A 26,639-nucleotide genomic window follows, 5' to 3' on the forward strand; every position below is an offset into this window, starting at 1 on the left:
CGGACAGACATCTATGCGTTTATTTACATTTATTACTTTATTTAAAGATGCGCTATCACGTTTTCTGCACCGGTTTGTCCCCATGGCTTTGCCCTTCTTGAACCTTGAGAATGTTCCACAGTTTGGCCTTAAACTTCTGCCTTTTTTTTATTACCAAAACATTTTAATACATGGAAATTGCACCCTTACTGTGAGCAGAATCACCTCTCCCAAGACCTGTATTAAGCCTGTATTTAAGAGATAAATAAGGTTAATGCCATACTGTGGAACATTCCTGGGAGAAGAGCTGGTAGCAGATCATCCTCCAGTAAACGTACATACAATTACATTACACACTATTCTGTTTTTTTTTATTTTATATTTACAGCGCTCCATTGTGGCTGTTAGAATTAATCTGAGATATCAACATGTATAAGTTCTATAATGTGTTACACCCGTGCATTGTCAGTGGTGCAAAGTAACAAAAGTACATTTCTACAGTGGATATGTTTCACTTTTACTTCATTACATTTGAGAGCAGGTATCAGTACCTTCTACAAAACTACATTTTTAACGGGACTAAAAAGTACAAAATACTGAGATGGCTTTAGGGGTTATTTTCTGCACGTTCATATTGTCGACCGCTCAAAGTTGGGACGTTTAACTAACAAAATATGCAAACTTTTGACACTTTATATCTGTCTCTTTACATTTTGCTCCTGTATCAGTACATTCAGTTACGCAACAAAACTGCATACTTCTTTCACATTTCATACACAAGAAAACATCGAGGCCATTCTTGAGTAAAACCTTTATTGACAGATGACGTCTGAATATACAACCCCACCGACATGCCAGCGTTTCATACAAACTGTACAACATGAGGAATGCAATGGAGCCGGAAAACACAACATCAGCAAAAGAGTTACATCCATGTGTTCGGGTACAGTACACGATTCAACGTTTTCAACTTTAGTCTTTCAAATCCACTTCACCTTGACTTTCTTGGTCAAAAGGCAAAAAGCCATGGTCAGTTTTCAGTCTTTGAGTGTTACAGACACTATAAAGGTCTTCAGCAGCAAATAGTGTCGGATTCGGCCTCTTCCTGTGCTTTCTCTCTGTGCTTAAACTTTCTTCTTACAAAACACCACCTCCGTCTTAATCAGCGATGAATACGGGGCTGAACAGATGCGCCTCAAAGTAAGAATATCATGCAGAAGTCCATTCATGTTGTAGTTCAAAGTAAAATACAGGTCTTGGTAGACAAAAAGTGAAATATTTTAAGCTTTTGGATCATTGGGAAATTGTTTTATAAAGACGTGTACGTCGAGTATATCTAATTAAAAATCATAAAAACAGAATTTTCAAGTGTATGGTATGAATTTTGACGTCGGTAAAATGTCTAACAAATGACATTAAAATATTTCACATTTGTTGTACTCCTCCAGATAAAACAAAATATGGCGTTTAATTTGTACAATAATGTAACTTTTCCACAATATTTTAACTCGCTGACCTGTCCCTGTTCTGTGTAAATGGCGTGCTTAAGGCAAAAGGGGAACAAACCATCATTTACAAACGATTATTAACCAAAAACGATAAGGCCTCAAAAATGAAATGTTAACACTGGGTTTGATTGATCCGTTTTTGTAATCGAGCACATTCAGACTGGTGTATATTCAGCTTTGTCAGGGCCGTCTGTTAAATATGTCTCCTCCAACAGGGCTACACGGGGTTTTATTGGTTGGTAGTGAGAGTTAAGCCCTTTATTTACAGACGACTTGAGAGCAGTTTTGTTCATACACAACCAACGCTGCTGAAAGTCGTGTGAAGGTGCTGAGGGAGCGAAAATACGAAAATTAGACGGATTGTTGATTATTGCTCTAATACAAAAATGACATTAAAAAAAACTAGGTAATCATTTACTCTTAAGTGCATTTTCTTCAGTGGTAATCGTGGCTCACCAATTGAACTTCTAACCTTCTACTTTCTGCTACGTCGCACTCATTATCATTATTCAATGTATTATTATTATTATTTGTCATTATTTAATTTATGATTTAAATAACCACGATTATATTTTTTTCTGTAATCATCAACCCTACTCAGTAATGGCTAAAATCAGGGCGGATGATAAGGTGGTCTAGGGCCCAGAATGAAACCCTCTTTGTTATATTCTAACAAAATGGAAAACACAATTCAAGTAAGTTTTGAAACCATTGCAATACTTGGTAAAGATTTATTTCCTTTATGCTTTTGTCTGGTTAATTTTTAGAACTGACGTATCAGAATATGCTCAATTGCCTTGTTGATTGCACTTACCTATGGACATATTTAACTGCTTTTAATCAAATCTGATCTATATTGTGGGTTTGGCAGGATCTGTAGCCACGTTCTAATTATTTCAGCATGTCAGTGACGTGGCTTTTGGGAGACAAAACATTGACATAATTTAGACGCGTTCAAATGTGACATATATATGAAGTTAGAGAGATAAATTGGGCTTTTCGCTTCAACTACATTCAAAAGTGTGTATCCTAAATATGTTGAGTAGTGTCACTTGTTGATACAAATAAGTGAATTTCAAAGTGTTTCTATTTCAAACCGCAACCCTCAGCACTTTGCACGACGAGGCGAGCCATTTCTGCAGAGTTCCTGTCGACATTTAAACATGGTACAGTAAAGGCAGCTATACTTGGGACGGCAAGGGGCGCTTCTGAGCAGCTCTGAATGACTTGTTAGTATACAAGGCAGGTGTTGGTACATCTATATCAAAAGTCAGCTGATAAGTGGGCAAGGAAGCATGGAATAAGTAGCGAAGGAATGCTATTATTTTCAATAGGTTGCATTTACGTCATAGAATTTGATAAGAATTCAGATGGAGGGCAAATATTACTCAATGGAATGGCAGCATTTTTTTTTTATAATAATCCAAACATTATTTGTTTTTAATCTGGAGTCTCTCTAGTTTCTACAAGACAATGTGATTCAATTATAGCACCATTCATTGAAATGCAATTAATACAATTAATTAGGAGAGCAAATACCTTATTTAGTTTCATGTGGATAGGCCCAATAATTACAGTTCAAAACCATAAACCAGACCAAAATATTTGCCTTGTAAGCAGCAAATGTTACAATAGAATCTGGTTTGGGAGATAATTTGTTTGATCAGATGTTTAACTTTAATTGCTTTTTTTGTTTAACTTGAAAAAAAGTTTTAATTGCTTTAATTCTCAACGTCAACGTTTTGCAGTATATGTTTTTGCAGTTTAGAAATGATGAAACAATATTTTAAATCCACTCCATGCATATATTTTCAGGCCCCCAAAATTCAGACACAGTATTTAAAATGCAAAAATCTGATGAAACAAATTATCTTCCATAATCCTGACCTACCCCCCATCTGAATTTAAAACCATAGACTTAAAAATCACTTGAACACAACCTGTCACCGTAGAAGGGCAAAGTGTCTGTGGCGGGGCATGCACACTTAAAGCCATGTGCATACAGTCACAACATACAAACACTGATACACGTATTATATAAAAAGGCAAACAAAAGTTGATTGTACACTTGCTTGTTCCACTGTACTTCATACGGGGAGAGGAAGACGACGTCATTCTGGGAGGTGGAAGGTGGGGTTAATCTCTTCAAGCCGCACAAATGGAAAATAAAACAAGTAATAAAAATATTGCGGTGTCAAATGAACGGGAGACGATGACATAAGGTGCTACACGATGGCACAGTTTAGTAGTGAAGGAATAACAAACCGAACAAAGGCAGGACTGTGCACATTACAGGCACATCACAATTAAGAATCTTATGGAAATGTTTAATAATGTAATGGAACTAGTGAATGTTAGTGAGAGTGAGATTATTCACGTAAACATATTTTAATTGTGGTGATAATGTTACTTTAGCTAAAAGGCCAGTAATAAAGTTTGTTTTTTCAATCCAGTAATCGACAGAGTTTTTCAACCAGTTTTAAACCGGGAAAAAAGGTAATCTGAGGTAGGCCTGTCACGTAATTAATGTATCGACTAATTGTTCATTATATGACAGACGGAACAATATCTTTTAGGGCTCAATATTTATCGTGTGTACTATTCTAGTTAAAGAATTTTTGTCACCTTTTTTATAATAAAGATTTGAGGATAGAATATGCCACTTCTGAGGCTTATTGTAGACACTAACAAATTGTTTACTTACTTTTATTTATTTAATAATTTGTTTCCACTCATTTCCTTTTAACAAACCTTTGATCAAAAGTTTTAATGGAATGATCCTACTTTAGTGTTATTGAGTCAGTTAGAGTAGTTTCTGTATAATTGTTTATTGTGATATTTTCCTTAACAATATATCACACTATTGTGACACGGAGGATATATGAAATGTATTATTATTCAAACGTTCACATGTCTTCTAATTGGGGCTGGACAAATATAAAATTTAATGCTGACTATTAATGATAAAAGGATTTTTTGAATGATAAAATGGTTGGAAGCATTCTACTTTGTGTTATTGTTATAAATAAATCATCTTTTGCCCCATATCATTTCCTTTACTTGTGACGTGCCTGTAAAAGCCGTGACTGAACGGACGAAGTAGAAAACTGCTACTGCTGCTGCTGCCAACAGAAGGGGACCATGCCGAGAGGAGAGACAGCGAGGCACAAAACTATAAGGCCAGAAGACTCTAGAATGCACAACGAGAAAGAAACAAAGAAGGCAAAAATGGCCGACACTGCAGGGGCTTGTGGGTAATCCAAGTGTTTTCAGTCAGTCCAGTCCTTCTTGATGACCAGGTTCCACTCCCAGGACAGGTGGTCGTGTTTGTCGTCGTCGGTGAATTTGGACTTGATGTTGTAGTTCCCCCGGGCCAGGACGCCTTTAGGAGTCTCGTCTATCTTTGTCAGAAAGTCATATTCATTTTCGCGAGGTCCATAGCTGCCCACCATGTAGTCCGACTTGTCAACTGAGAGAACACAGAAGACAGAGACAGATAGAGAAGGTGAAAGTCATTTTTTGGGGCTAATTTTGCTTCAAAGTTGCACTGTGTAACTTTTCTGGTGTGGATTCTGCCACCTGTTTGTCTCCAGTTTATTCTAGCTTCAGTTTATGTTTTTATTGCTGAAAAATACCTTGAATAACATGAATTCATACTGTGGGCAAGGCCGCCTCTCCGCTGATCTGGCCTGTAACGTCTCTATCCAGACAAGCAAAGTCAAGAATCGTGAATATTCACAATACGTAAGAACTAAAACGTAATAATCATGACAATTTTAGAAGCTAAATTCATTATTTAGCGAGCGCGAGAGAGAGAGAGAGAGAGAGAGAGAGAGAGAGAGAGAGAGAGAGAGAGAGAGAGAGAGAGAGAGAGAGAGAGAGAGAGACAGACAGACAGACAGACAGACAGACAGACAGACAGACAGACAGACAGACAGACAGACAGACAGACAGACAGACAGACAGACAGACAGACAGACAGACAGACAGACAGACAGACAGACAGACAGACAGACAGACAGACAGACAGACAGACAGACAGACAGACAGACAGACAGACAGACAGAAGCTCCTCCCCCAGGAAAGTTACACAGTGCACCTTTAAATTACTAAGAGAATAACTCACTTTTGATTCCTTTCCTGAAGGTCTGCTGAACATACTTGAGGCCTGACACGATCTCTCTGTTTACCTGAAAACAACAGAAATGAATAGTGTGTCGTGTACAATACTAATAACACAGCAAGAAAATAACACAAGAAAATATTCAAAAGTTGAAGCCGGGACAATTCTCCGGCAATTCACGCATTTTATTTATCATTTGACACAAAATGAAATGAATATATTATATATCATTCTGTTAAATTAAGGCTACTTCTGCATATATTGTGCAGACTTCCTGTAATTTTCAACTTTTGTTCAACTTTCCTTCACAAACTGCCACTTGACTGATTTAAAAACTATGAATTTACCGCCGGTGCCTTCCAACCAAACAAAGTAAAAGATAATATAAGATAATCCTTTATTGTCCACACATGGGGAAATTTCATTGTTGCAACGCAGGTAGATACAGAGGAAAGGACAGACAACTTGTAGGAAGTTCAAAAAACACTCTAAACACTCTTAATAGAATAACTCTTATAAACAAAACCTCCCACAGACAAAACCTCCCATCTCCCAACAAGGAATGGAGGGGAAAAACAAACAAAGACAAAAATAAGACAAAAACAAAATATAATATAAAATAAAATAAAAACAGCTTAGCGTAAGACAAGACAATACCAATAACAACAACAATGGCAAAATAAACACTCCACTCTCATCAGCTATATGCACCTGAATGTGAAAACACGTCATGTGCAGTTTAATGTGTGTTAGAGTTTATATCATGACACCTCCAGCCTGGTATTTCCATTGATTCGTGTCCCAATGTTACACTCCTTGTTGAATCGCTACACATTCAGTTAAACCCACACAGTAAATCATCTGACAAACGTATGCAGCCTGTATCTGAACAGGAAATGCAACAACCTTTTCAGCTCCAACTCTGATATTGATACTTTGGGATCGACAGACACTTTTTTACCAACGACACCAGTGCACAGACTGAAACCTAACAAACAAAACTGATCCGATGTGTTTATGTGTTCATTTATCCTTCAAATAACAGCTTGAGACGTTCTGAGACAACAAAGGCCAGTATTGCATTAATGAAGCCTGCGTAAATTCAGCCTGGAAGACCTAACTCCATCCATCTATGTCAAGGCCTCCATGGAAGGACCCCTCTCCCCAGCGCCATCATCGCACTCAAGCGGGCGTGGCCTGTCCGTCTGTGAGAGTCAGATCCCTCACTTCACCATGGACTCTCCCAGGTTTCTGCGCTTATCCCAAAGAGGTTATGCAGTTTTTCCCGACAAAGAAGTAGGGTGAAAGGTCAGGGGGCGTCTGTACCATGGCCCTCGCACCTGCTCCTCATCCCCAATCAACGCTCTCAAGTGACTCCTCCCTGCTCTCAATCAGCACCAGGCGGTCGCATTTAAGCCCTCAGGCAGATGGCTCGACCGCTTCAAACTGTTCTGCGACCACCGCCTCCCCAGCTCCTCCTCTACATCCCCCTCATCCTCTACCTTCTCTTCACATCTACCACCACCAGTCTCCAGGCTCCGGGGGGAGACATCTAATACAAATAGATCATGGAGTGCCCATGATCGCAACGTCTTCCGCCGGGGTCTGAGCGCCAAATAACTCAGGAATAAAGCTTGCTTAACAGTCCATTCTCGTGGTCTCTTTGTCTCTCCAGGGTGAATTACATTTGGCTGAACTGATATTTAAGAACCGACACTCGATGGGTAAGAGCCAAAACCAGTATCTGTATCTGTGCCTTCCTAATCTGATTCCATGGAAAACAGAAGATCTCGGACTTCCTGATCTTGTTGCAACAGATGTTCAGAAATCAGAATGAATAAACAGCAAACAGAAGCACATTCTTAATTAAAGTTCACTGTAGAACACTTGACACTGGAATGAACGGCGACAGGGAAATGAACTTCTCTGCAAGTTTAAAGTCCGTATACTGTATGCTTACTAACGAGCGCATAGACAAACCAACTTAACTTGAATAATGGCCGTTCAACGTGGCTGACTAATCTGTAGAAAGGAAAACGTTTCCTCTAGATTTCCTGAATTCAACATCATAAAGAGCTCTAAATCACTGTTTATTTTCTTTGTAATTGTGATTAACTTTTCCGTTGGTGGAAAGTACGTGAAAGTATTCTGTTCTCTTGTATGTTTAGATTTCTGTATCCAAAAACACAAGGACATCTCCGAACAAGAAGCCACAAAAGTGAAACTGCATCAATATCTTAAACATAAAACTAAAAGAACAACAATAATGGTACAGTACACTGAAGGATTTAGACTCTGACAGTATTTTTCCAAAAGACATTTAACTAAAACAGAGTGTGGGTTATATTATTCTTTACATAATCACAATTACAAATTGAACCTTGTTTAGAGCTGCAATGTTTTCTGTATTCTTCTCTCCTCCATTTGGATACAATATGAGTTAAAATATGACTTTAAAACCTCTTTTCTAGTCCATAGCAATTTGTAGTCTGTTTATACCAAAAAATTAGCAATTAAATAATTAATCGGATTGATCACTGCACCAACAAGAATTATTTAGTCTTCTGGTTTAACTTTAGATACAGTTTTTACAATAAACTAGAGTTATCAAGAAGTTTACTGAACATTTATTAAAACATTGTATTCATCATGAGAATTTTAGAAACAAAATGACATTTCAATTATCAAAAAAGTAAATATATACATTGCTGTTGTCATTATTAACTGTACTTTTTCCATCAGAAAGTCAATGTACATTAAAGTGAATTAACAATTTCACTTTTACTCGGGTAATAATGGTGAATATTGTTACATTTCCTCTCATAACCCTAACACTAAAACGACTGCTCTCGACTTTGTGCTTGTGTCGTACCTTGAAGCTGATCTTGATCTGGTACTCGACGCCCTCCTTCAGGACAAAGTGCTCCTTCTTGAAGGCCTCCAGGTCTCCTACAGCGTCCCACAGAAACACAGTGTACAGAGCAAGGATCAGATTTCTGCCTCTGAAATAGACTCACTTACACATACTACATCCTCCATATGTTTCACCTCTTCCACCTCAATGTGTCTTTGTTTGCAGATTACACTAGGTCAAGTTTCATGATAAATACATGAATGTTTTATCTCTTCTCTTTTAAAAGGACATTTTACAATGATTGTTTCCCTCATCTGCCTGAAGAGTGGGTCCAGCTCGACTCCGACGGTCCCTCATCTGCCTGAAGAGTGGGTCCAGCTCGCCTCCGACGGTCCCTCATCTGCCTGAAGAGTGGGTCCAGCTCGCCTCAGACGGTCCCTCATCTGCCTGAAGAGTGGGTCCAGTTCGCCTCAGTCGGTCCCTCATCTGAAGAGTGGGTCCAGCTCCAGTCTCCTTGTGTCCGTCTGTCCGTCTGTGAGAGTCGGATCTCTCCTTCACTGGAACTCCTCCAGGTTTCTACGCTTTTTTCCCAAAGAGGTTTTTTTGTAGTTTTTCCTGGCCGAGAAGGAGAGTCTAAGGACAGAGGACCCTGGGACATCGTCCCTCGCCACCACAGACATTGTCTGACTCCATCGCCACCACAGACATTGTTGATTCATTTCTCCCTGTGGCCCTCAGAGGCAACTGTTGTTGTGATTTTGGGCCTTACAAAAATAAATTGATTTGATGATTTGATTTGATGTTTGTATTGTGATTTTAATGCATCTTATTCTGTTCTGTACGTGTACAAATTGTGCTCTACAAATAAATGTATTGTAATATCCTTTTTTATTTGATTTGTCGGATGATTGTTGCATTTAATATTTCATTTGTTGTTATATTCAAAGCTACATTTCCATATTTCTTCTTTTTTTCCATGTTTTTGTGTGTCACAGCTGGCCATAAGTTGAACAGATCATACATTTTAACCCGGCCATATGTGCACGTTGTCTCCATGGAGATGTTATGCTTTGTCAGGAATGTTTCACAGTATGGTATAAAAATGACGTGTGTTTCATTTATACAGTCCAACAATTCTTGGTTATATGGTGTCACTCGCTTGTTTCCATGGAGATTGCTACATTTTACACCAAACTGTGGAACGTTCCAGCCAAAGCCAAGAGCCATGGAAAAAATAAGGTTGTGGTATTAATTGTACATTCAAATCAGATTCAGATCTGTTCTTTTCTTCTGTATCTACCTCTGTATCTACCTGCGTTGCACCAATGAAATTTCCCCATGTGGGACAATAAAGGAATATCTTATCTTATCTTAAAATCTGAACTGAATCAACATTAATAACTCTCTATACGGGTCAAAGGGATTGTTAAGTTTTACATCTTTTTTTGTTTCATATTGTCTTTTTTACGCTCAGATTTGAATTAGAACACATTATTTGATCATTCATGTCTACCTGTAAATTGATCTCTAGAGGAAAACCAGACTTCACTGATTGTTTTTGTGCATTTTTAAATAAAAAAAACAACAACTTTGTTCAAGTCCCTGGAGCAGTTTAAAATCACCAAACTGCCATTATAATGAACAGGGCTGGACCTGGAAGTAAGAGTGACGACATTATCACATAACAACCCCATAATATTGAGTGGTTTGATGTAATAATAACACCTGATATCTTGCACCTGTCTGACCCGGGTACATGATGTAACACACCATGTAACAAACTGTAATACGTAGGGTTTGGGTCAGAAGGTTTGTGACATGTTATAGGTTATTACCAATTTCAAAATAAAGTGTTATCAATCTTTCCTAGATTTTAAAGCGTAAATCATATTGTGACACACTTCTGAATATAACTGTGCTCACACTCTTTAGTAGACGAGTTCAACTTAGTGTTATCTAGCTGCGTTTTGTTAACAACGCACCTGGACATTATTTTACCGTAGTGTCTAATGTGTTTATGGAAAAATGCATGACAGCTTTATGGGACAGAGGAAAGTGGGCGGGCTTTTTTTTTCTTTTTTTTTTTTAACGGGACACGGTGTTCTGGGGCAGCTGCAGAAAAGCGGTCGGGGTCCAGACTGAGAATAACATTTCTTTTATGCTTTGACCTCTTTCACTCACACGTTTGACAAGACTGAACTCAAAAAGAGAGAGATGCGGCAGAGGAAGAGCCTATGTAATCTAAAAGCAGAAGAGTTTTCTATTCTGTAAAACTGGACAAACACATGTCCATTGTTTAAAACACAACAATTCAGAACTCCACTGTGCTTTTTATAATATGTTGCATGTGGACATCTTATGATTACAAGTGTTTTATTGAACTATTGACTTAATGGCTGTAAATTACTATAAAGGCAAGGCTAAAATTTCAAGCAAAAATAGAACTTTTCCAGCATTTGGCATGTTAAAATCAAGCCCTGGTTATAATTACCACCACACTTGATATTTTAATATTTACATAGTAGATTTGAACGATAAAGTGAACAAATTGCCAAACAATTATTTAAAGCGTCTTTTGAAGTTGCAGTCTACTTTTTTTTGGACAGGCAGTGTATAATTACCCTTATAAAAAGTACAAACATAATATAAAGTGCTTCTCTTAATATTAAATCAGAAAATCTGCTCATCGAAGGAAATATCTTGGTAATTTCAGAACGGGAGCACAAAAGCATAAACAGACTTTATTCCAATAACAATACATTCAGCATTATCATGTGAGCTTTAGACAGTAACAAAAGGGCTTTGTTTTTAAAGCTCTCAGGCATTTTAACCCTCCGCTCCTCCTGCCAGGTGCTTTGGATGTGCCAGGTTGGTGCTGTAGCTTTAAGGAGAGACAGAGGGGTAAATTCTGGCCTGGGCTACTTTACCACCGCAGGCATGAGTCAAGTTTATCTATAACGCACATTTACAAAACAGCCATCACTGCCTCAAAGTGCTGTACAGAATATATTAGTTCACAATAATAATAAAAATACATTGTTAAAATATATAGATAAAATAAATCAAAGAATGGGCATTTTTGATTCAACTCGCCAATGCAAAAAAGGGTGTTTTTAAAAGAGATTTGAAATTCTCAACATAAGTGTCTTTTCTAGACCCCGGGAAGAATATTAACATAAGTAATATCTAATGGAGAGCGTAAATAAATAACATTAAAATAGATTATAATGCTCAGAGGGAGGGAATTCCACCGTTTGGGAGCTGGGGTTAATCTGGCCAGTTACACCGGTAAAAACATTGGGGTGATCTTTTCTTTGCCATTGCTGCACCTAAACTGTCGCTGTTTAAGTCCAGGTTAAAAACTCACCTCAGTCTGACTTTTAACACCGAGCACTGTGCCACTTTTAATCATGTTTAAGTCTTTTATTTGGTCGTTCACGTTGTATTGTGTCTGTTTTTTTGTAGATGTCCCACCGTTCTGCAAAGCACTTTGGTCTTCTCTGTGCAAAATTAATAAACGTGATTTAATTGATTGAAAAAACAGAACTATTCACAATTATCTGTCCCTTGTGTTGTGATTGCAGCTACATAGGTTGCAGTAAATGTTGTGTTACCTGTGAGGTCGAGCACCAGTGGGTTCGGAGCTCCTTCGCACATCAGAGACATGCGCGTCACCGTCACATTAGGACCAGTCACATCTGAGATAAAAGCACAGCAAAGGTTTCAGTATCAACAGACCAGACATAATGTGTTCTCTGCTACTATGTTCTTTTGTGTACAGATTATAAGGTAATTCTCTTTTGTAACCTAGGAATGAATAGTGATTTGTGCACTGCCTGTGACGTGTGAAGAACACAGGAACCAGGCCATCTGCGCTGTAGTCAGGACACTTCTGCATTAATTATACTCCAGTCTATTCTTAGAAGACACTTTCTTCATTTGAAAAAATCACAAGGATTTTCCAACAGAAAGTATTCCAGGGTTTTAGAGAGTCTTGACAATTAAACAAAAAAACATTTAGCTGAATTTCTCATGTTACACTTTGTATCTTCACATTTATATCTCACATTTTATGAACTTAAAGTAATTAATGTAAAAAGGCAATTCTTCTCTGTTTAAAGTCCATAGAAAATGCACGAAATAGGTAGTGGTCCCTACCCAATTTGCACTGAGAAAAATTTGTTTACAAGATACTCATGCATTACTCAGAGGCGGAGAAATACTATTGAAACGATAAGATAAAACACAAGCAGAAAAGTCTTGATTCAGTTTTCCTTCAGTTAGATGAAATGTAGATGAAAAACTACATTCACATACAGATAATCCCAAAAATATACTACTACAGTAATAAAATAAAAACCTGTCTTCTCATGGACTGCTCTTTGTGTGATCGTTTTTTACCGACAGAGGCGGGGCCGGGCCCCAGCAGCGTCTCCTTGTACTTGCGCAGGCTCTCGTCGTCCTTGTCCAGCTCGTGGATCTCCTGCACCGTCTTCTGAGCCGGAGGTTTGTAGTTCACAGACTCCGGCTCGTCGTTCTCTGCAGCGATGGCAGCCAGCTGCTCTGGAGTCACTTCATCCTCAGCCATTTCTGCAACAACAACAAAAGGGTATTTTCATCAAACTGGTGGGGAGTTTAAATTGTAACGTAATATTAGTCTATCTTTCGCTGTTGTTATAACATGTGTAATAACATTGGTTTATGCCGAGCCTCTGAGTATTGGACCACAACAAGGAGCGACACAGTTGTCTGTTGGAGATCAAATAAAACGAGTGAGTAAAGTAAAGCTATCATTATTAGTTGGTGCTGACTTCTGTAACTGATCTATGCTGAGATAAACAGATTTAGGATTATAGTATGTAATACATGCCATTTCATTGTGGATCAAGACATTCTTTATTAAATAATCTATACCATTTATACACTGTTGTGCTGTTGAAGACACTCAATGATGCGTCAAAGAAGCACAAAAGGAAGGAACCAGGAGCAATCCATGATTGATAATTGATTGATGGAGCGCTTTAAATGTAATTTAAACTGTCGCTGCAAGGTCTGCAGCCAATATCTAACAGTAAATAAGTGTAAGAGTATGACCAAACAAGAAAGAATTAGTGAAGTTATATATATATATATATATATATATATATATGTATATAAGATAAGATAATCCTTTGTTGTTCCACATGGGGAAATTTCATTGATGCAACGCAGGTAGATACAGAGGTAGATACAGAAGAAAAGAACAGATAACTTATAGGAAGGCTGATAAAATAAATAAATAAATAAATACCATTGCATGTAATCACGACAGTAATTGCACATGAATATGTGTCACGACAGTAGTTGCACATGAATTGCACAGTAATATATGTGCAATGTATATGTGTGTGTGTGCGTGCCTGCGTGTGTGTGTGTGTGCGCGCGTGCGTGCCTGCGTGTGTGTGTACATATATATAGTTTTTAAATAGTTAAATAATTTATTTTACAACGGATAAAGCAGCTCTGAAGATGCTGAAAACACATTTACTCCAAAAAGGTGACATGTCTATTACGTTCTCAGCGCTGGTTTTGGATCTTGTGAGTGTAGAAAACCTTTGACGACCACAGACTACTGTGCCTACAGCGTCCAGTCAACACAAAGAGGCACTGCACATCACATGAGCGAGGGATGTTCTGTTTGGGGATGAGAGGGGGAGTAAGAGGGGCAAGGGAGGGGCCAGGGTGAGGCTCAAGTTTGGGTCAGACAGAAGCGACCGCTGCTTCTGATATGACAAATATGAGCGTCCAGCCATGAGTACTAAACCCAAACTGATGGAAAGTATAAGCAACACTGTTAAGGCAAATTCTTATCACGTAACATGTATTATAGAACAAAGTCAAAATAACAGGGGGACAGTTCAAAAGACGTAGTATCAGTGGTCAAAATCAGCAGACAAATTATGGTACGTACAGCGTATTTGAATGTTGTGTTTCAATTGTTAATAAAGTAGTCAATATTAGACCCGCTTTTTTCTATTTGTTTGAATGAAATCATTGTTTTGAGTAGCAGCCCAACTATAACTTCAAAAGGGGAGCCACACATCTATTAAGCCTCTGTTTTAAGCAATACAGTGCGATGTGTTGTCTTCTCGCACCAAGAAAGCCAGCAAAACATCTCGAAGCATTTGACTGCACTCTTTCTTCTCCTCTAAAATGATCATTACTGTTTTCATACAGTGTGTTTGCATTGTGATTTCAATGCACCTTTCTTACTCTCTAAAGCATATTCATATATGTATTATACTCCAAATAAATAATTGCTTTGCCAATAAACTCAAAGTCAAACGCTTTGGATTGGATAATACATGAAAGACAATAATGACAACAATATCGATCCAAATAAATTGTTAATAATGCTTCTGTGGACTGTCAAGGCATTGAATGTTATAATAAAGTATGAGGAATTACTTCATACAAATAGTAATCACATACTAATCGTAATTTAAATCATTTGTTAGAGTTTTTCACTTCAAAGACAAGGCGATTAGAATCTGTGCCCTGGAAAAGCAGCAGCAGTAATAACAACAACAACGGCTCATTTATTTGAACATGATCCACTAAATGTTTTATTAACGCTGATGTGAGAGGCCTTTTGTCTGTACTGTGCAGCGCATGCGTGGTTTCCCAGAGGCAGGGTCGTCCCGGTGACGAGGTGCATCAGTGAAACTCGACGACACACAAAAGCAGGAAGAGCCGTGTTTATGCCCACGACAATCACATGAACTTCATGTACAAGCAACATCACTATTGTCCCCCCGAAACACACACAGACTATTACAGACAACAACTGGGTGTTTTTATGAGACTAAAATGTCAAACTCGATTTCGATGCCAAGGAAAATCCCCAATATTGACAAAGTGATAATAAAGTAATACATAATTCTTAGACAATAGTTTTGGTTTATTTTCTATTGTTACCAAAAATGAACCGTATAACAAGATAACATGAGATAAGATGTATCCTTTACTTTATAATGCATTTGTTGTTATATTTGGACACATTTTGGTGACATTTTTAAGTGATGGACCCATTTGAATCATGTTTACCTTAAGCGTTGTGCAGAGTTGTTAAGGTCAGCCAATCATTGTAGTTATGTATTAAAAGTTAATGCTGGGTTTCAGGGGACATCACAACAAGCAAGGGCAATAATATTTGATAAAGAGTTCAAGAGTCCAGTATCCAGCAGCAGAGGTCAGGTGAATGTTCCTTTTGGAGGATTCTTATTGGAATAATCAACATCAACAGGGAAAATCTGGCTCTTGTCCCAGATCTGAGAATATGACATCATCACATTCACGAATCGAAAAACCACCAATTACAAAATAACTACTATTTACTATAAAACAAATATGTTAAAAAATTGGTTAGGGCAAACAGTGATACACGAGGTCCTTTAGGTGGTACATGGACATCTCTTCAGTTCTTCTGTTTTGGTTGGTTTTAGTAAAAAAAAAAAACGGCAATTTGCTTTGCTCTTCCTTGAGTAAATTCTTAGGTAAAACTACTGTGGACGTGGTGTATTCCTAATAAAGACCTGGTTTAGCCCTAATTTGGCCCAGTCCTGTTATAGACTTGATTTAGATCTGGTGGTACTTGGAAAGCCAAATCTTTTCTTCAGAGGTACTTTGAGAAAAAAGTTAAAGAACCACTGGCTTAAGGTTTTCCATCAAGTTTAGAAGTCAAATGTATCACTTGTTTTAAGAAAAAAAACGTATTAATTTCAAACAAATATTAACATTGACTGAATCTGGTGAATAGACCCTGAAATATCAACCTTAACACTTGTCACAAATAGACCTAGGACTGAGGAGAAACTACTGATAGCTTTCACTCAAGAGCTCTTCCATTAAAGCTATTTTAGCAGCGCTGACTTCCTTCTGTCAAACACACAGTCATTAGCCTGACTCTAGTTTACTTTAGAAAACCACAGCCGCAACTAAAGGCTTCGTCTGCTGCTTTCCACCACAACTCTCAGGAAACACGGCCAACAAGTGTGTGCATGGCCAATGTTTTATGAAGAACTGGGGTTGCCAGATTTTCAGAAAGCAACAAGAAACCAAGCCTTTGAAAAACAGCCCCAAACAAGTGACTCAAACCCCACAAAAAGACCGAAAAAGACCCCAAAACACAACTAATTTAACATTGTGTGTCACCGCTAAACAAGAGATGTGCATATATTTTATAGGAACTTGCATAAATAACAACTAAAAAACATGTGTATGTCCGTATTTCAGTCATTAATGGGGCTAAAAATTTGCAAGCGACTTTCCAAAAACAAAAGCCCAAAGTCGATATAAAGAATCAGACTTGGCCACTCTGTGAAGGTCCAGACTGTGTAAAGATCCCCTCTTCTGTTTTTAAGGTCTATTACGCAGCTACAGACAAATACTGTAGGTCTGATAAGTGTATTGTATTGGTCTAATGTTTCCCATCATGCACTTCTACTGCTGAGACGATCCTTCTTACAGTTTCGAGGTCATTGTTCATTGATTTTTCATAAACTACAGAATGTCAATATATTTTCTCTGCGGATTATGCCTATTTATAAATCATTGTTACCATTAAATATGTTCTTTAAAGTTTCTTTACAGGGAAGTTAAAGATGTGTTGCATATAGATGTGAAGGTATGTATTTTATGAGTAACATCTTAGAGAGAGAGCGCCACTGCATTTACGACTCAAGCCAAAGAACATAGGTGTAAACACTCTTGTATTGGAAAGAAGTAGAGACAGAAAACCTCTAGTGTAATCTCCCAAACAAGACTTTAAGTGATATTTTGTGGTTCTTTATATGGCCCATTCATGTTTTGTGCAATACTTTAACCTAAACCAAGACATTTACAGTCACGTTTTTGCACATTTCTGATGGAAATGTAGCTTGAATGACGTTACAGAGATAAAGAAAATAAATATTGCCCATGCCAGTAAAGAAGGATGAGGGTCTTGATACAGGGGGCCCTTAATGTAATGGAGTTGCATGTTTCCATATAAACCTACAACAGGCACAATCTGCAAATCCTCTTTTGTTTCTGGATCACGACTGCTCCTGACAGCCCAGCGTCACTGGAGGATGTATCAAACACAGAGCGACGACAGAGAGTCTACGGCAATCCTGTGTCATCCCACCAACATCAGCATCACAGTAACAGGCCTGTAAAAACTCTACACTAACACTTCCAACTCCTGGTTTACTATAAAGAGCTCATGGACTTCAAGACCGGCCCATAAAGGAAAGAATGTGTTCAACTCAGGACAATGGAGTGGTCTCGGCGCATGTCCAAGCACAAGCGACGGAACCAGTGAAATGTCCTTTTCCATTGGCTTCAACCTGTGACATTTGAAGGACAGTGGAACAATGTTTCTTGAATTCTTTGTGTAGAAAAAAGGACGCCGTCAAACCCACATTTAAATAGGGATTTCAAGACCATTTTAGAAGCCAATGTCAGTTGATTCAGTTCAGTCTATGCACTAAAAAGTAAACCTGAATGTAAAAAGCTTTTATATCTGGTTCTGTTAACTCACATATGATTAGTAACACATTAATAACTTTACTTTATCATCCAGAAATGTTGATTTCATAAATACCAGAGGAATTGTGATCTATAAACCAATTTGAATGAGAACATTATGCATTTGATTTAATTTAAATTGTGTAATTCATTCTCACAATACTCATAACACTAACATTTTATATTGTGACAGCTCTACATTTAGACAAAAAAGGGTTTATAAATGATTTACCCAGCGAAACCAACATCCATTTGGGTAAATTCAAGGCATTTGATCTGAAAATGCAACCTAATTAATTGCACAACATTGAATTACACACATACTTCACAGCTCTTGCTTGTGTCAGGCTGCAGAAGTGTAGCGTTATGTAACTGCTGGCTTCATAAACAGTATTAGCCTTTTGGGATGACAAATTAGTCTTCTTTTCCTTCCAGCAAGACGTGGAGACAATAGACTTGTCCAGCTAAACCCGGATGATATTCACATACTTGAGCACATGACTGATTTGAACTTAAAATCTTTGTCCCAGTTGTATTCCAAGCCAAAAAAACAGAAATGCTCCAGTGGTGATGTGCATGACTTGTCCAATATTTATGAGTGATGTTCAGTTTGCTCCCAACAAAAGCTCAACATTAACACATGACCCTGCACACGGATGTCTAGACAGCACCCCACCCAAATGTGAGGGCACCACTGTTCTCCCACAGGCCTACAACTCAAAAAGAGAAAGTCACCACACGCTCAGCTGGGCTTTACATTGATTTTCTCCACAATCAGATGATGACTAAGCGGGTGATGCCGTCAGCAGATTGTCAGGATGCTGCGTTAGGTCATCTTCTGGGAAAAAAAGGCAGTTGTATCACTTCCAAGCGACACTGAATGTTCTAGAAATCCAACACAATCTGGTCACAGAGCGGCTGTCTTTGCATTATAACGCGTTTGACAAGAGTAAAACGCACCACAATTTTAGTACTTGAAATGGGATACGCCACGGTGACGCCCGGGCAAGGTAACAAAGGAACCGAAATTTGCATTTTAACAGAGAACCGGCATTCCAAGTGTCAAGTCTGCAGAAAAAGCAACAGCAGTTTAACGGCTGCAAAAGTTAAAATCACGCACAGACAACACCTCGTTACAAACACGATTGACTTTATATATTTAACGACTGCTGCAGGGGGGGACAGGAGCCAAAGTGCTTTTTTTTAGTACAATCAGGCTAATCATTTCCAGCGGCTAACATTAGCATCAAGTTCCATCATCCAAGGATGGAAAACGGTGCTATGGCACGGGGCCCGGTCCTGTGGATACGGCGCGATCAGACGTGCCCGGGATAAAGACACCTACCTCCGGGTTGGTGCAGCTGTGATTTCGGCGCTGTGGAAGTGCGTGAGCCGCTCCTCTTGACAGTGGAAGTATGGCGAATAACGGAACGGCGCCGCCCCGTGTGTGCCAAGCGCGTAACCCGTTTCCGGGAGCTCCGTGCGCGTCATTCCGCACGTGGGAGCCCCACTCACGGCCCCACTGCGTCTCCCCTCCACAAGGATCTGTCTCATGTTAACCTTTACGTTTAATTGTGTTGTATTAGCCCCAATTTTAGTTCAAATACAAGTGGTCTGCACGTCCTTGTTTGGTTTAAATTAACACTATTGACCTTTACTTCAATTTCAAGGAGTGATTATACCAACAACTTCTAATTAACTTAGACTATTACAGATGGCGTGCAAGGTGTGCAGAAAAATCAGCTTTAACTAGATTAAAGACTAAAAGCACGTTTTTACTTTTGACAACAAAAAATAATAATCAGATGGACGATGTTTATATACAACACATTTTATGAGCAAAAAATATTAAAAAGTACATGATTCACAAAGACAATGGTGTTTATGATTCCATACAGCCCTGCTTCACAACGCTTTGAGAAAAATAATGTCAAAGGCAATAAGCATTATTTTATCAACAGTAAAGAGCTTGTAAACGGGAGAAATAAAACATCAATGAAAACCATTAATACAATATTTGTGGTGCACATAAAATAGATTTACACCCTATGTACAAAAATGTAAGTCCCCCAAATAAAATGCTAAAAAAGTCAGATGTAAAAACTTTTTGCAGATTCTCCTGAGCGAGTTTAGCTGGTGTCCATCTGGAACTTGGAAAAAATGCACGTTAAAAACCACTCTCTCCGACAGAGTTATAAAATTGATGGTGTCACATATTTTAGTTCAGTTTACCTTGGAATTGTACTCGTCCAACTGTGCATCCAGCTCTTCTGCTGAAAGCTGTGGTTTTTTCTCACCACGTCCTCGGCCGCCGCCTCCACCACCACCTTCACGACGACCTCCTCCTCCACCACCACCTCGCCGCCTTTCAGGCCGCTCAAACTTGGCCTGCCCGAGTCTGCTTCGGTCAAATCCTCTGAAGAATATAAAGGTTTTATTAAGAAACTCTCCTAACAGAAACAAGTGACATGATTCATTTGCTTTTATGCTCAATCCATTGCAAGTACAGTAGTATGAACCAAACAAAAAAAACAACAACTATTAGCACCTTTCCTCAACTTACCCTGTTGCAACTCGTTCCTCTTGTACCTCCGCCATATGCTGGATTTTCATTGGTCGGCCTAAAACAATTGGTTGAACATTGAATTACAAATACTTGCACCATATGATGCACTTTTGTACATGTTCAAAGTAGAACTCACCGTCCAGTGGCACACCATTGTACTGTTTCAATGCTTTTAAAGCATCTGCTCTATTTATAAAGATGACATCTGCAGTTCCTTTACTTCTTCCAGATTGGTCATAATGTACTGATGCCCTTTTCAGCTCCCCAAAGTCAGCGAAAAGCTCCTGTAACACAATTTCCAAACCTTAATACACTTGATATAATTAAAAGAAAAAAACAAGAGCAACGGGTGATTATGTTACCGTGATATCTGATTCAGAAACCCCAAAGTCTAGATTGGAGATGAGCAGCTTGCAGCCGCTGTCTGCAGCCCTGCCAGCAGAGACTTGTCTCCTCGAAACACCAACACTAACACTTTCTTCAAATTTGTCGTGCTGCCATTTGTCCGGAAGTTCTCTGGGCTGTGGAAGACAAGAACATTAGCATTGAGTATCACAATGAATGCACCTGAAAAATCCACTCTAAAACGAAGACAAAGAAAGGAACACCAAGGACATAACTTGAGAATGCAGAAATCCAGCAGATGATATTAACTGGGTAAACCGATTAGAGTTCCAATGGTCTAAAAAAAAGGGGACGTTATATTTTGACTAATTGATGTAATTTTTAAAATGTTCATGTTACGTATGAACAGAAACAAGGTAAACAAAACACTCCAAACCAATAATGGCTTTCTGCACAACACGCCGCCATTTTGGTTTAGCAACCCACCTCGTTTTCTTTCATGTTCATACGTTCAGTAAATCATCCCCAAACTCAACCATATGATATAATATGATCCCAATTGGTTTAGGAGAAAGTATTATATTCTTTAAACGCGAGATCTTGTTCCTAGTTGCTCCTTTAGGACGTATGAACACATTAAACTTATTTTCGACACAAAACAAAACTACATATACAGGTTCCTTCAGTTAGATTCTTACCCTTGTGTACGGCGCGGGCCTGTTGTTGTTCCGCCTGAAAGTGTTGTTGGGTCTGGCGCCGGTTCGCCCTGAACTTCCCCGCAGTGGGGCTTTGGACGATCCTCGGCGGCCACCTCCAGAGCCGCCTCCTTTCTTATTGAGCTTGATGATGTCGTCTAAAGACATGTTTATTTTGTCGGACATCGTCGCGTTGAGAGTTTCACGAAGACTTGAAGTTGAACAATGAAGTTTTCGGTCAACAGAAAAATCCTTTATGAGCGTCGGTGGCGCGATGTTGAAAGAGACGGACGTGACGTAGAAAGTCACGTGATCGCGCCTCTTTTTTCCCGTTTCTCATTTGAATACTTTTATTTCAGTAATCATGTGGTAATACAACTTTAGACAAATAACGAGCTGCACCAAACTATATTTAAAAACAAAATTTATATAATAATATATAAATATAAATATATACGAATCACAACTAGAAAGAACCGCCATCTTGTGGTCATCATACACAATTGCATTTGACTAAAATAAAATCCCATATATACATACATTTCCTAAATATCGTATTATAAAATATGGTTCTTTGACAATAAGATTAATTTATTGTGGTAAATATACAATCTTGGATGTTTAACAACCGTATTTGTCATTGTTTATTTCGTTGGTGTTGTACTTCCTGCAGAGGGCAGGGCTCAAAGCTTAAACTCAATGTTTAGCCTTTTTTCCCTCAAAGAAGAAACTTCACACCACGCAAACACATTTCAAAACATGATATTGTCTAAAATGTATCCCGATTTGGATTCAGCGCTTCCAATTTAGATGTATTAATTAGTTGTATTTCGTTGGCTGTTCACGTTTCGTGGGGTAAGTAAACAAGGACACAAAGCTTGACTAGTAGCTAGCTCTCTGTGACTAGCTTACACCATTGATAACACTTCACTTGCTGGTTAAGGTAGAAGTCTGAAGGTTTTTGTGCTACTTCTTCTGGACAGATTTGAATCAAACACAATGAAAGTAAAGATCCGACAGTGGAGCGGCGTGGCTTCGTGGTTGTGGGTGGCAAATGATGAAAACTGTGGCATTTGCAGGATGTCTTTCAATGGCTGCTGCCCAGATTGTGAGTATTTTCAGCTTTTTATTTCCTTGAATGAATGGACAGTTTGTAGTTGGATGCGCAGCAACTCTTTTAGCTTTAGATTGTACCTGTGTTTGTTCCTGTGAGGAATTATTTGCAGTGGTGACCAACAAAATACACAGTGCATCCAGTGTAGAACAAATACAAATAAAATCAAGTATAAATAACCAGAAATATTGCTCTGTGTGTGAAATGGCTTAACAATTGCTTACACAGCTGGTGTTTCTGAAACGCTCCAAATGATTTATTGACAATAGTACATCTGTGTCTATTTCAAACACATGAAAACTTTAAGACAAAAACTGATACATCCAAAAGACAAACTCGGACACAAACACAGTAATTTGTCTACCGTTTCTCATTAATTGAAGAATGCATTGAGCGTTACATGGGTGAAACCAAACAGCCACAGAAACAGGCTTTATTTGTCAGGAAAGATAATCCATCTTTGAACAGAATTGGGGGTTTAAGGTACAATTCACGTCAACACCAAACAAAGAAACAATAGAGCTAATCAGAGTATGCTAATAAAAGTTAGATGGCCCGTTAGGGGCTTGAATGATTATGCTAAATATGACTCAAGTAACTGTTTACACCTTAGAGCAGGGGTGTCAAACCATTTTGGGTCAAATTTCAACGCTCAGGCTTGGTTACGGGCCGAACATAACGTAAAAATAAAACTATAAAGCGATTAGAAATAAATAAAAAGCTTTTATAGCCTAGTAATAATTCTATACGGACACTGTTGCACAAATCTGCAGCAGGGGAAAGACCATATTCATGCATCAGCCGCAAGAACAGGAGTATAGACTTGGGCTTTGACAATTCTCTCTTAAAAGCTGAATGTAAATTCACAAAAAATTAGTTCAGAATGAGAAAAAGGTTTATTGCCATTGCCCATGAACAAACTTCACAAACACAGGAACTTGCTTTGGTGATAGGCACATAGGCTTGTTATGTACACAAAATGTACAGTTACATTTACAGATACAGTGTGGTAAGTGAGTTAAAATGACAGGGGTTAAGAAGTGTTCATGAGTCCAACAGCAGTGGGAAAGAAAGTGTTGGATGGATGGACCGTAGCCTCCTGCCTGAGGGGAGTGGCTAAAATAGTCCATGTCCAGGGTGACAATGGTCGGTGGTGATCCAACCTGTTCATTTTAGAGAGTATTAGGGAGTTTTAGGGACTTGTAAATTCCAAGTTGTAATAAAGCAAAAATGTCCAGGCTGAATCCATATAAAAGTCTTTATTTTTGGGGTAATTTTTTGAATGACTGATTTGACTGGAAATAAGAGGGTTAGAGCTTTATTTTTTATGTAACAACATGGTAAGCATCTTGCGAGTTCCCTTTTTATAGAATAATTGACAAAATGATATAAATAAAGGAAAAAGTCCAACATGGAACACATTAAGAGCAAGGAGTTTAATATTTTTGGCGGGTCGGATCAAAACGTCTGGGGGGCCGGATGCGCATGTTTGACACCCCTGCCTTAGAGGAACAACAGATACTAGTTTGTGTTGCAGCTCCTCCCTTCAGAGAGAACTGGGGCCATGAACATCAGAACTGAAGAAGCTACTTGGATGAATGGCAAAACATATTATTAACTCTTACAACTTGACACAATTTTCTTTTGGGACACAATTATTATTAAAACTTAACTAAAAGTTAAGGGCACCTGTTCATGTCTGTTGCAGTGCATGTAATCAGTATTTCCTTGATAATAATATTTAGGCGTGGACTACGGTATGTTGACTAAAATTAGTATCTATGTATTTTTGCATTATCTCAATAACAATATTCAGGCCATATTTTAACAGTGCATTAGCAATGAGCTATAATGTGTCTGTAATTGTCTTGGTTACGGTTCAGGTTTTGCACAAAGCATGAATGGACTGTAAATTTAACCACTAAAGTGCAGAAATATCACTTTATATCCTTTTTAGAGACGATTGTGATATTATACACTTTCCTCTAATAATAATACATGTTATTTGTATAGAACAGCAAATTCAAGACAATTTATAAAATAAAACTATAGATAAAAATAATGAATCCAATAAATAATTTGGATGAATTTAAAGGTTTAAAGCAGTTCTATACAGATGGGTCTTGAGGTTTTTCTTGAAGGTTTTTTAGTGCAATCTTGGAGCTGTTGAGAGTTTCAGTGCGGGCAGTGATCTTTTAGCCTCTTTAATCAACTGTATCAATGTGAAATAGGCCTGATAATATTTTTGATTTATTTTCTAGGTAAAGTCCCGGGAGACGACTGTCCACTGGTCTGGGGTCAGTGCTCTCACTGCTTCCACATGCACTGCATCCTGAAGTGGCTGAACTCGCAGCAGGTCCAGCAGCAGTGTCCCATGTGCAGACAGGAGTGGAAGTTCAAAGAATGATGCAGAGAAGTGGGCTGATAGCGTATCGTCTGTAAATATCACTGTATTTCATTATTTGCTTGTGGATTATGTTTTATTAAAAATACCTAAACATGATTTGTTTTCTCTCATGCAAATGGAATTACAGGGGCAACACTCCGCCCAAGTTAAAATATGATTTTAAAATAATCAAACTATTTTAATAATTATAATATTTATTTATATTAAAAAATATAAAAAAGTGTATTACAAAAAGGAATGGTAGATAATATCAAAGTCAAAACCAAACTCATGCTTACATCTTGGTACATTGAAAAGACATTTATGGTACTAGTTATGACAGCCAACAGCATTTCAGACTTGCTGCTATTGATGCTATTTTTAGCTCAGAAAAAGGAGCTAATGAGCACAACAGCATTACTTTTCACAACATTCAAAGCAAGTCCTACATAACATTCTGACCAATACCAGCTACAGATGCCATGGTAGAGCCACTGCAGTGTTCAAATATCTGGGACTGTACCCTTCGGAGGTTATGAAGCTCTTTAGTCAGCAGATGTCCCGCCTCTCACATGACCAGCCTTTAGCCATCTGCTTTTCCACCACAATTTTCTGAATTCTTGATTGAAAAAACTTCAAAATCCTGATACTGATCAGTTGTGGCTCCGTCCGTCCATTTCTGCCATACGTTTTCAGAACTTGGCAGTGGTTTTCAACACAAATTTAAAGTACTTTTTGAGTCATTTTCAGTCATTTGTGGAGATGCCAAAAAGCTCCAGCAGCTCCTTACTATCTGGGTCAATCAGATCTTCTGGTTTCTCTCCGCAGTCGTTTTCAAGGTCCCGATCCGCTCCCAGAGACAGAAGGTACCTGCACAAAACAAAATCCCCAGTAATGTCAGTATGCGTGAGGTGCAGGAGTGCAAAGGGTCGACCAGCTTTTCTTACTGCTGTGACGTACGCTAAACTACACATGCTGACCCAGTGTGAAAAGTGAAACGTAATGCCCTTTTCAGTGTTTTAAAATAAGTTTGTGCATGACATAGTGTAAGTCCTGCTAAAAATGGACTGAGGTTAAAAAGATAAAATAATCCACACTTTGTTAAGGCTAAAGAATGTTAATGGTTCTAAACACATTATCCTTTATTATAATGTAATAACCATAAGAAAGGATGGAAGAAAGGACGCAATTACCATCATAATTAATTTCCTCCACAATTATGTTCCTGTTTTATTCTGCTATTAAACCCTGAAGTTTAGATCAGCACAAATGTCCTGAAATGCATGCGATTCTATTATCAGTTTGTCAGTTCATGTAGACATGTTTCAGTCTTTTGTCAACTCTCTTACTAAAACAATAAATGTAGATATTCTATGTTTAGAGTCTGTAGTTTTATTGCAGTCTGTACCTAGTGTTATTCTGAATATTGCTGGATAATCTTGTATGCTTTCTTTTGTGATACAGTAGGTTCTGGGCCTAAACGGTGCCCCCTGAAATGCTCACCGTGCGATGTGGGGGTA

General features: G+C 38.3%; 4 protein-coding genes across 4 annotated transcripts in view; 1 reads left to right on the plus strand and 3 right to left on the minus strand.

Annotated features, from left to right (window-relative positions):
* Positions 1–1,107: 1,107 nt before the first annotated feature.
* LOC140378168 (rho GDP-dissociation inhibitor 1-like) lies at positions 1,108–19,470 on the minus strand. The gene is made up of 6 exons (XM_072463885.1): positions 19,359–19,470; positions 12,866–13,054; positions 12,079–12,162; positions 8,483–8,559; positions 5,614–5,677; positions 1,108–4,956 (listed from the first exon to the last, which is right to left on the minus strand). The coding sequence occupies exons 2-6, from the start codon at positions 13,050–13,052 to the stop codon at positions 4,757–4,759; spliced, it is 612 nt and encodes a 203-aa protein (XP_072319986.1). The 5' UTR covers positions 13,053–13,054; positions 19,359–19,470; the 3' UTR covers positions 1,108–4,756.
* Positions 19,471–19,828: 358 nt separating this feature from the next.
* On the minus strand, positions 19,829–21,919 carry LOC140378167 (aly/REF export factor 2-like). The gene is made up of 6 exons (XM_072463884.1): positions 21,623–21,919; positions 20,942–21,100; positions 20,716–20,863; positions 20,577–20,634; positions 20,246–20,429; positions 19,829–20,163 (listed from the first exon to the last, which is right to left on the minus strand). The coding sequence occupies exons 1-6, from the start codon at positions 21,803–21,805 to the stop codon at positions 20,143–20,145; spliced, it is 753 nt and encodes a 250-aa protein (XP_072319985.1). The 5' UTR covers positions 21,806–21,919; the 3' UTR covers positions 19,829–20,142.
* Positions 21,920–22,312: 393 nt separating this feature from the next.
* Positions 22,313–25,738, plus strand: anapc11 (APC11 anaphase promoting complex subunit 11 homolog (yeast)). Its single transcript, XM_072463595.1, has 3 exons — positions 22,313–22,458; positions 22,577–22,727; positions 24,995–25,738. Exons 2-3 carry the CDS (start codon positions 22,619–22,621, stop codon positions 25,138–25,140), a joined length of 255 nt encoding a protein of 84 aa, XP_072319696.1. The 5' UTR covers positions 22,313–22,458; positions 22,577–22,618; the 3' UTR covers positions 25,141–25,738.
* Positions 25,739–25,824: 86 nt separating this feature from the next.
* Positions 25,825–26,639, minus strand: part of ppp1r27b (protein phosphatase 1, regulatory subunit 27b) — a 1,736-nt gene continuing 921 nt past the window's right edge. Inside the window, exons 2-3 of the mRNA XM_072463594.1 lie at positions 26,623–26,639; positions 25,825–25,989 (exon numbers count right to left, since the gene is read on the minus strand). The exon at positions 26,623–26,639 is cut by the window's right edge and continues 134 nt beyond it. Coding sequence (XP_072319695.1) covers positions 25,866–25,989; positions 26,623–26,639 — 141 coding nt within the window. The 3' untranslated portion in view covers positions 25,825–25,865. The remainder of the gene's footprint in view (positions 25,990–26,622) is intronic.

This window comes from Eucyclogobius newberryi, unplaced genomic scaffold (assembly GCF_026437365.1).
Source record: "Eucyclogobius newberryi isolate DKJ021-1_F unplaced genomic scaffold, fEucNew1.0.hap1 SCAF_4, whole genome shotgun sequence".
Taxonomy (NCBI): domain Eukaryota; kingdom Metazoa; phylum Chordata; class Actinopteri; order Gobiiformes; family Gobiidae; genus Eucyclogobius; species Eucyclogobius newberryi.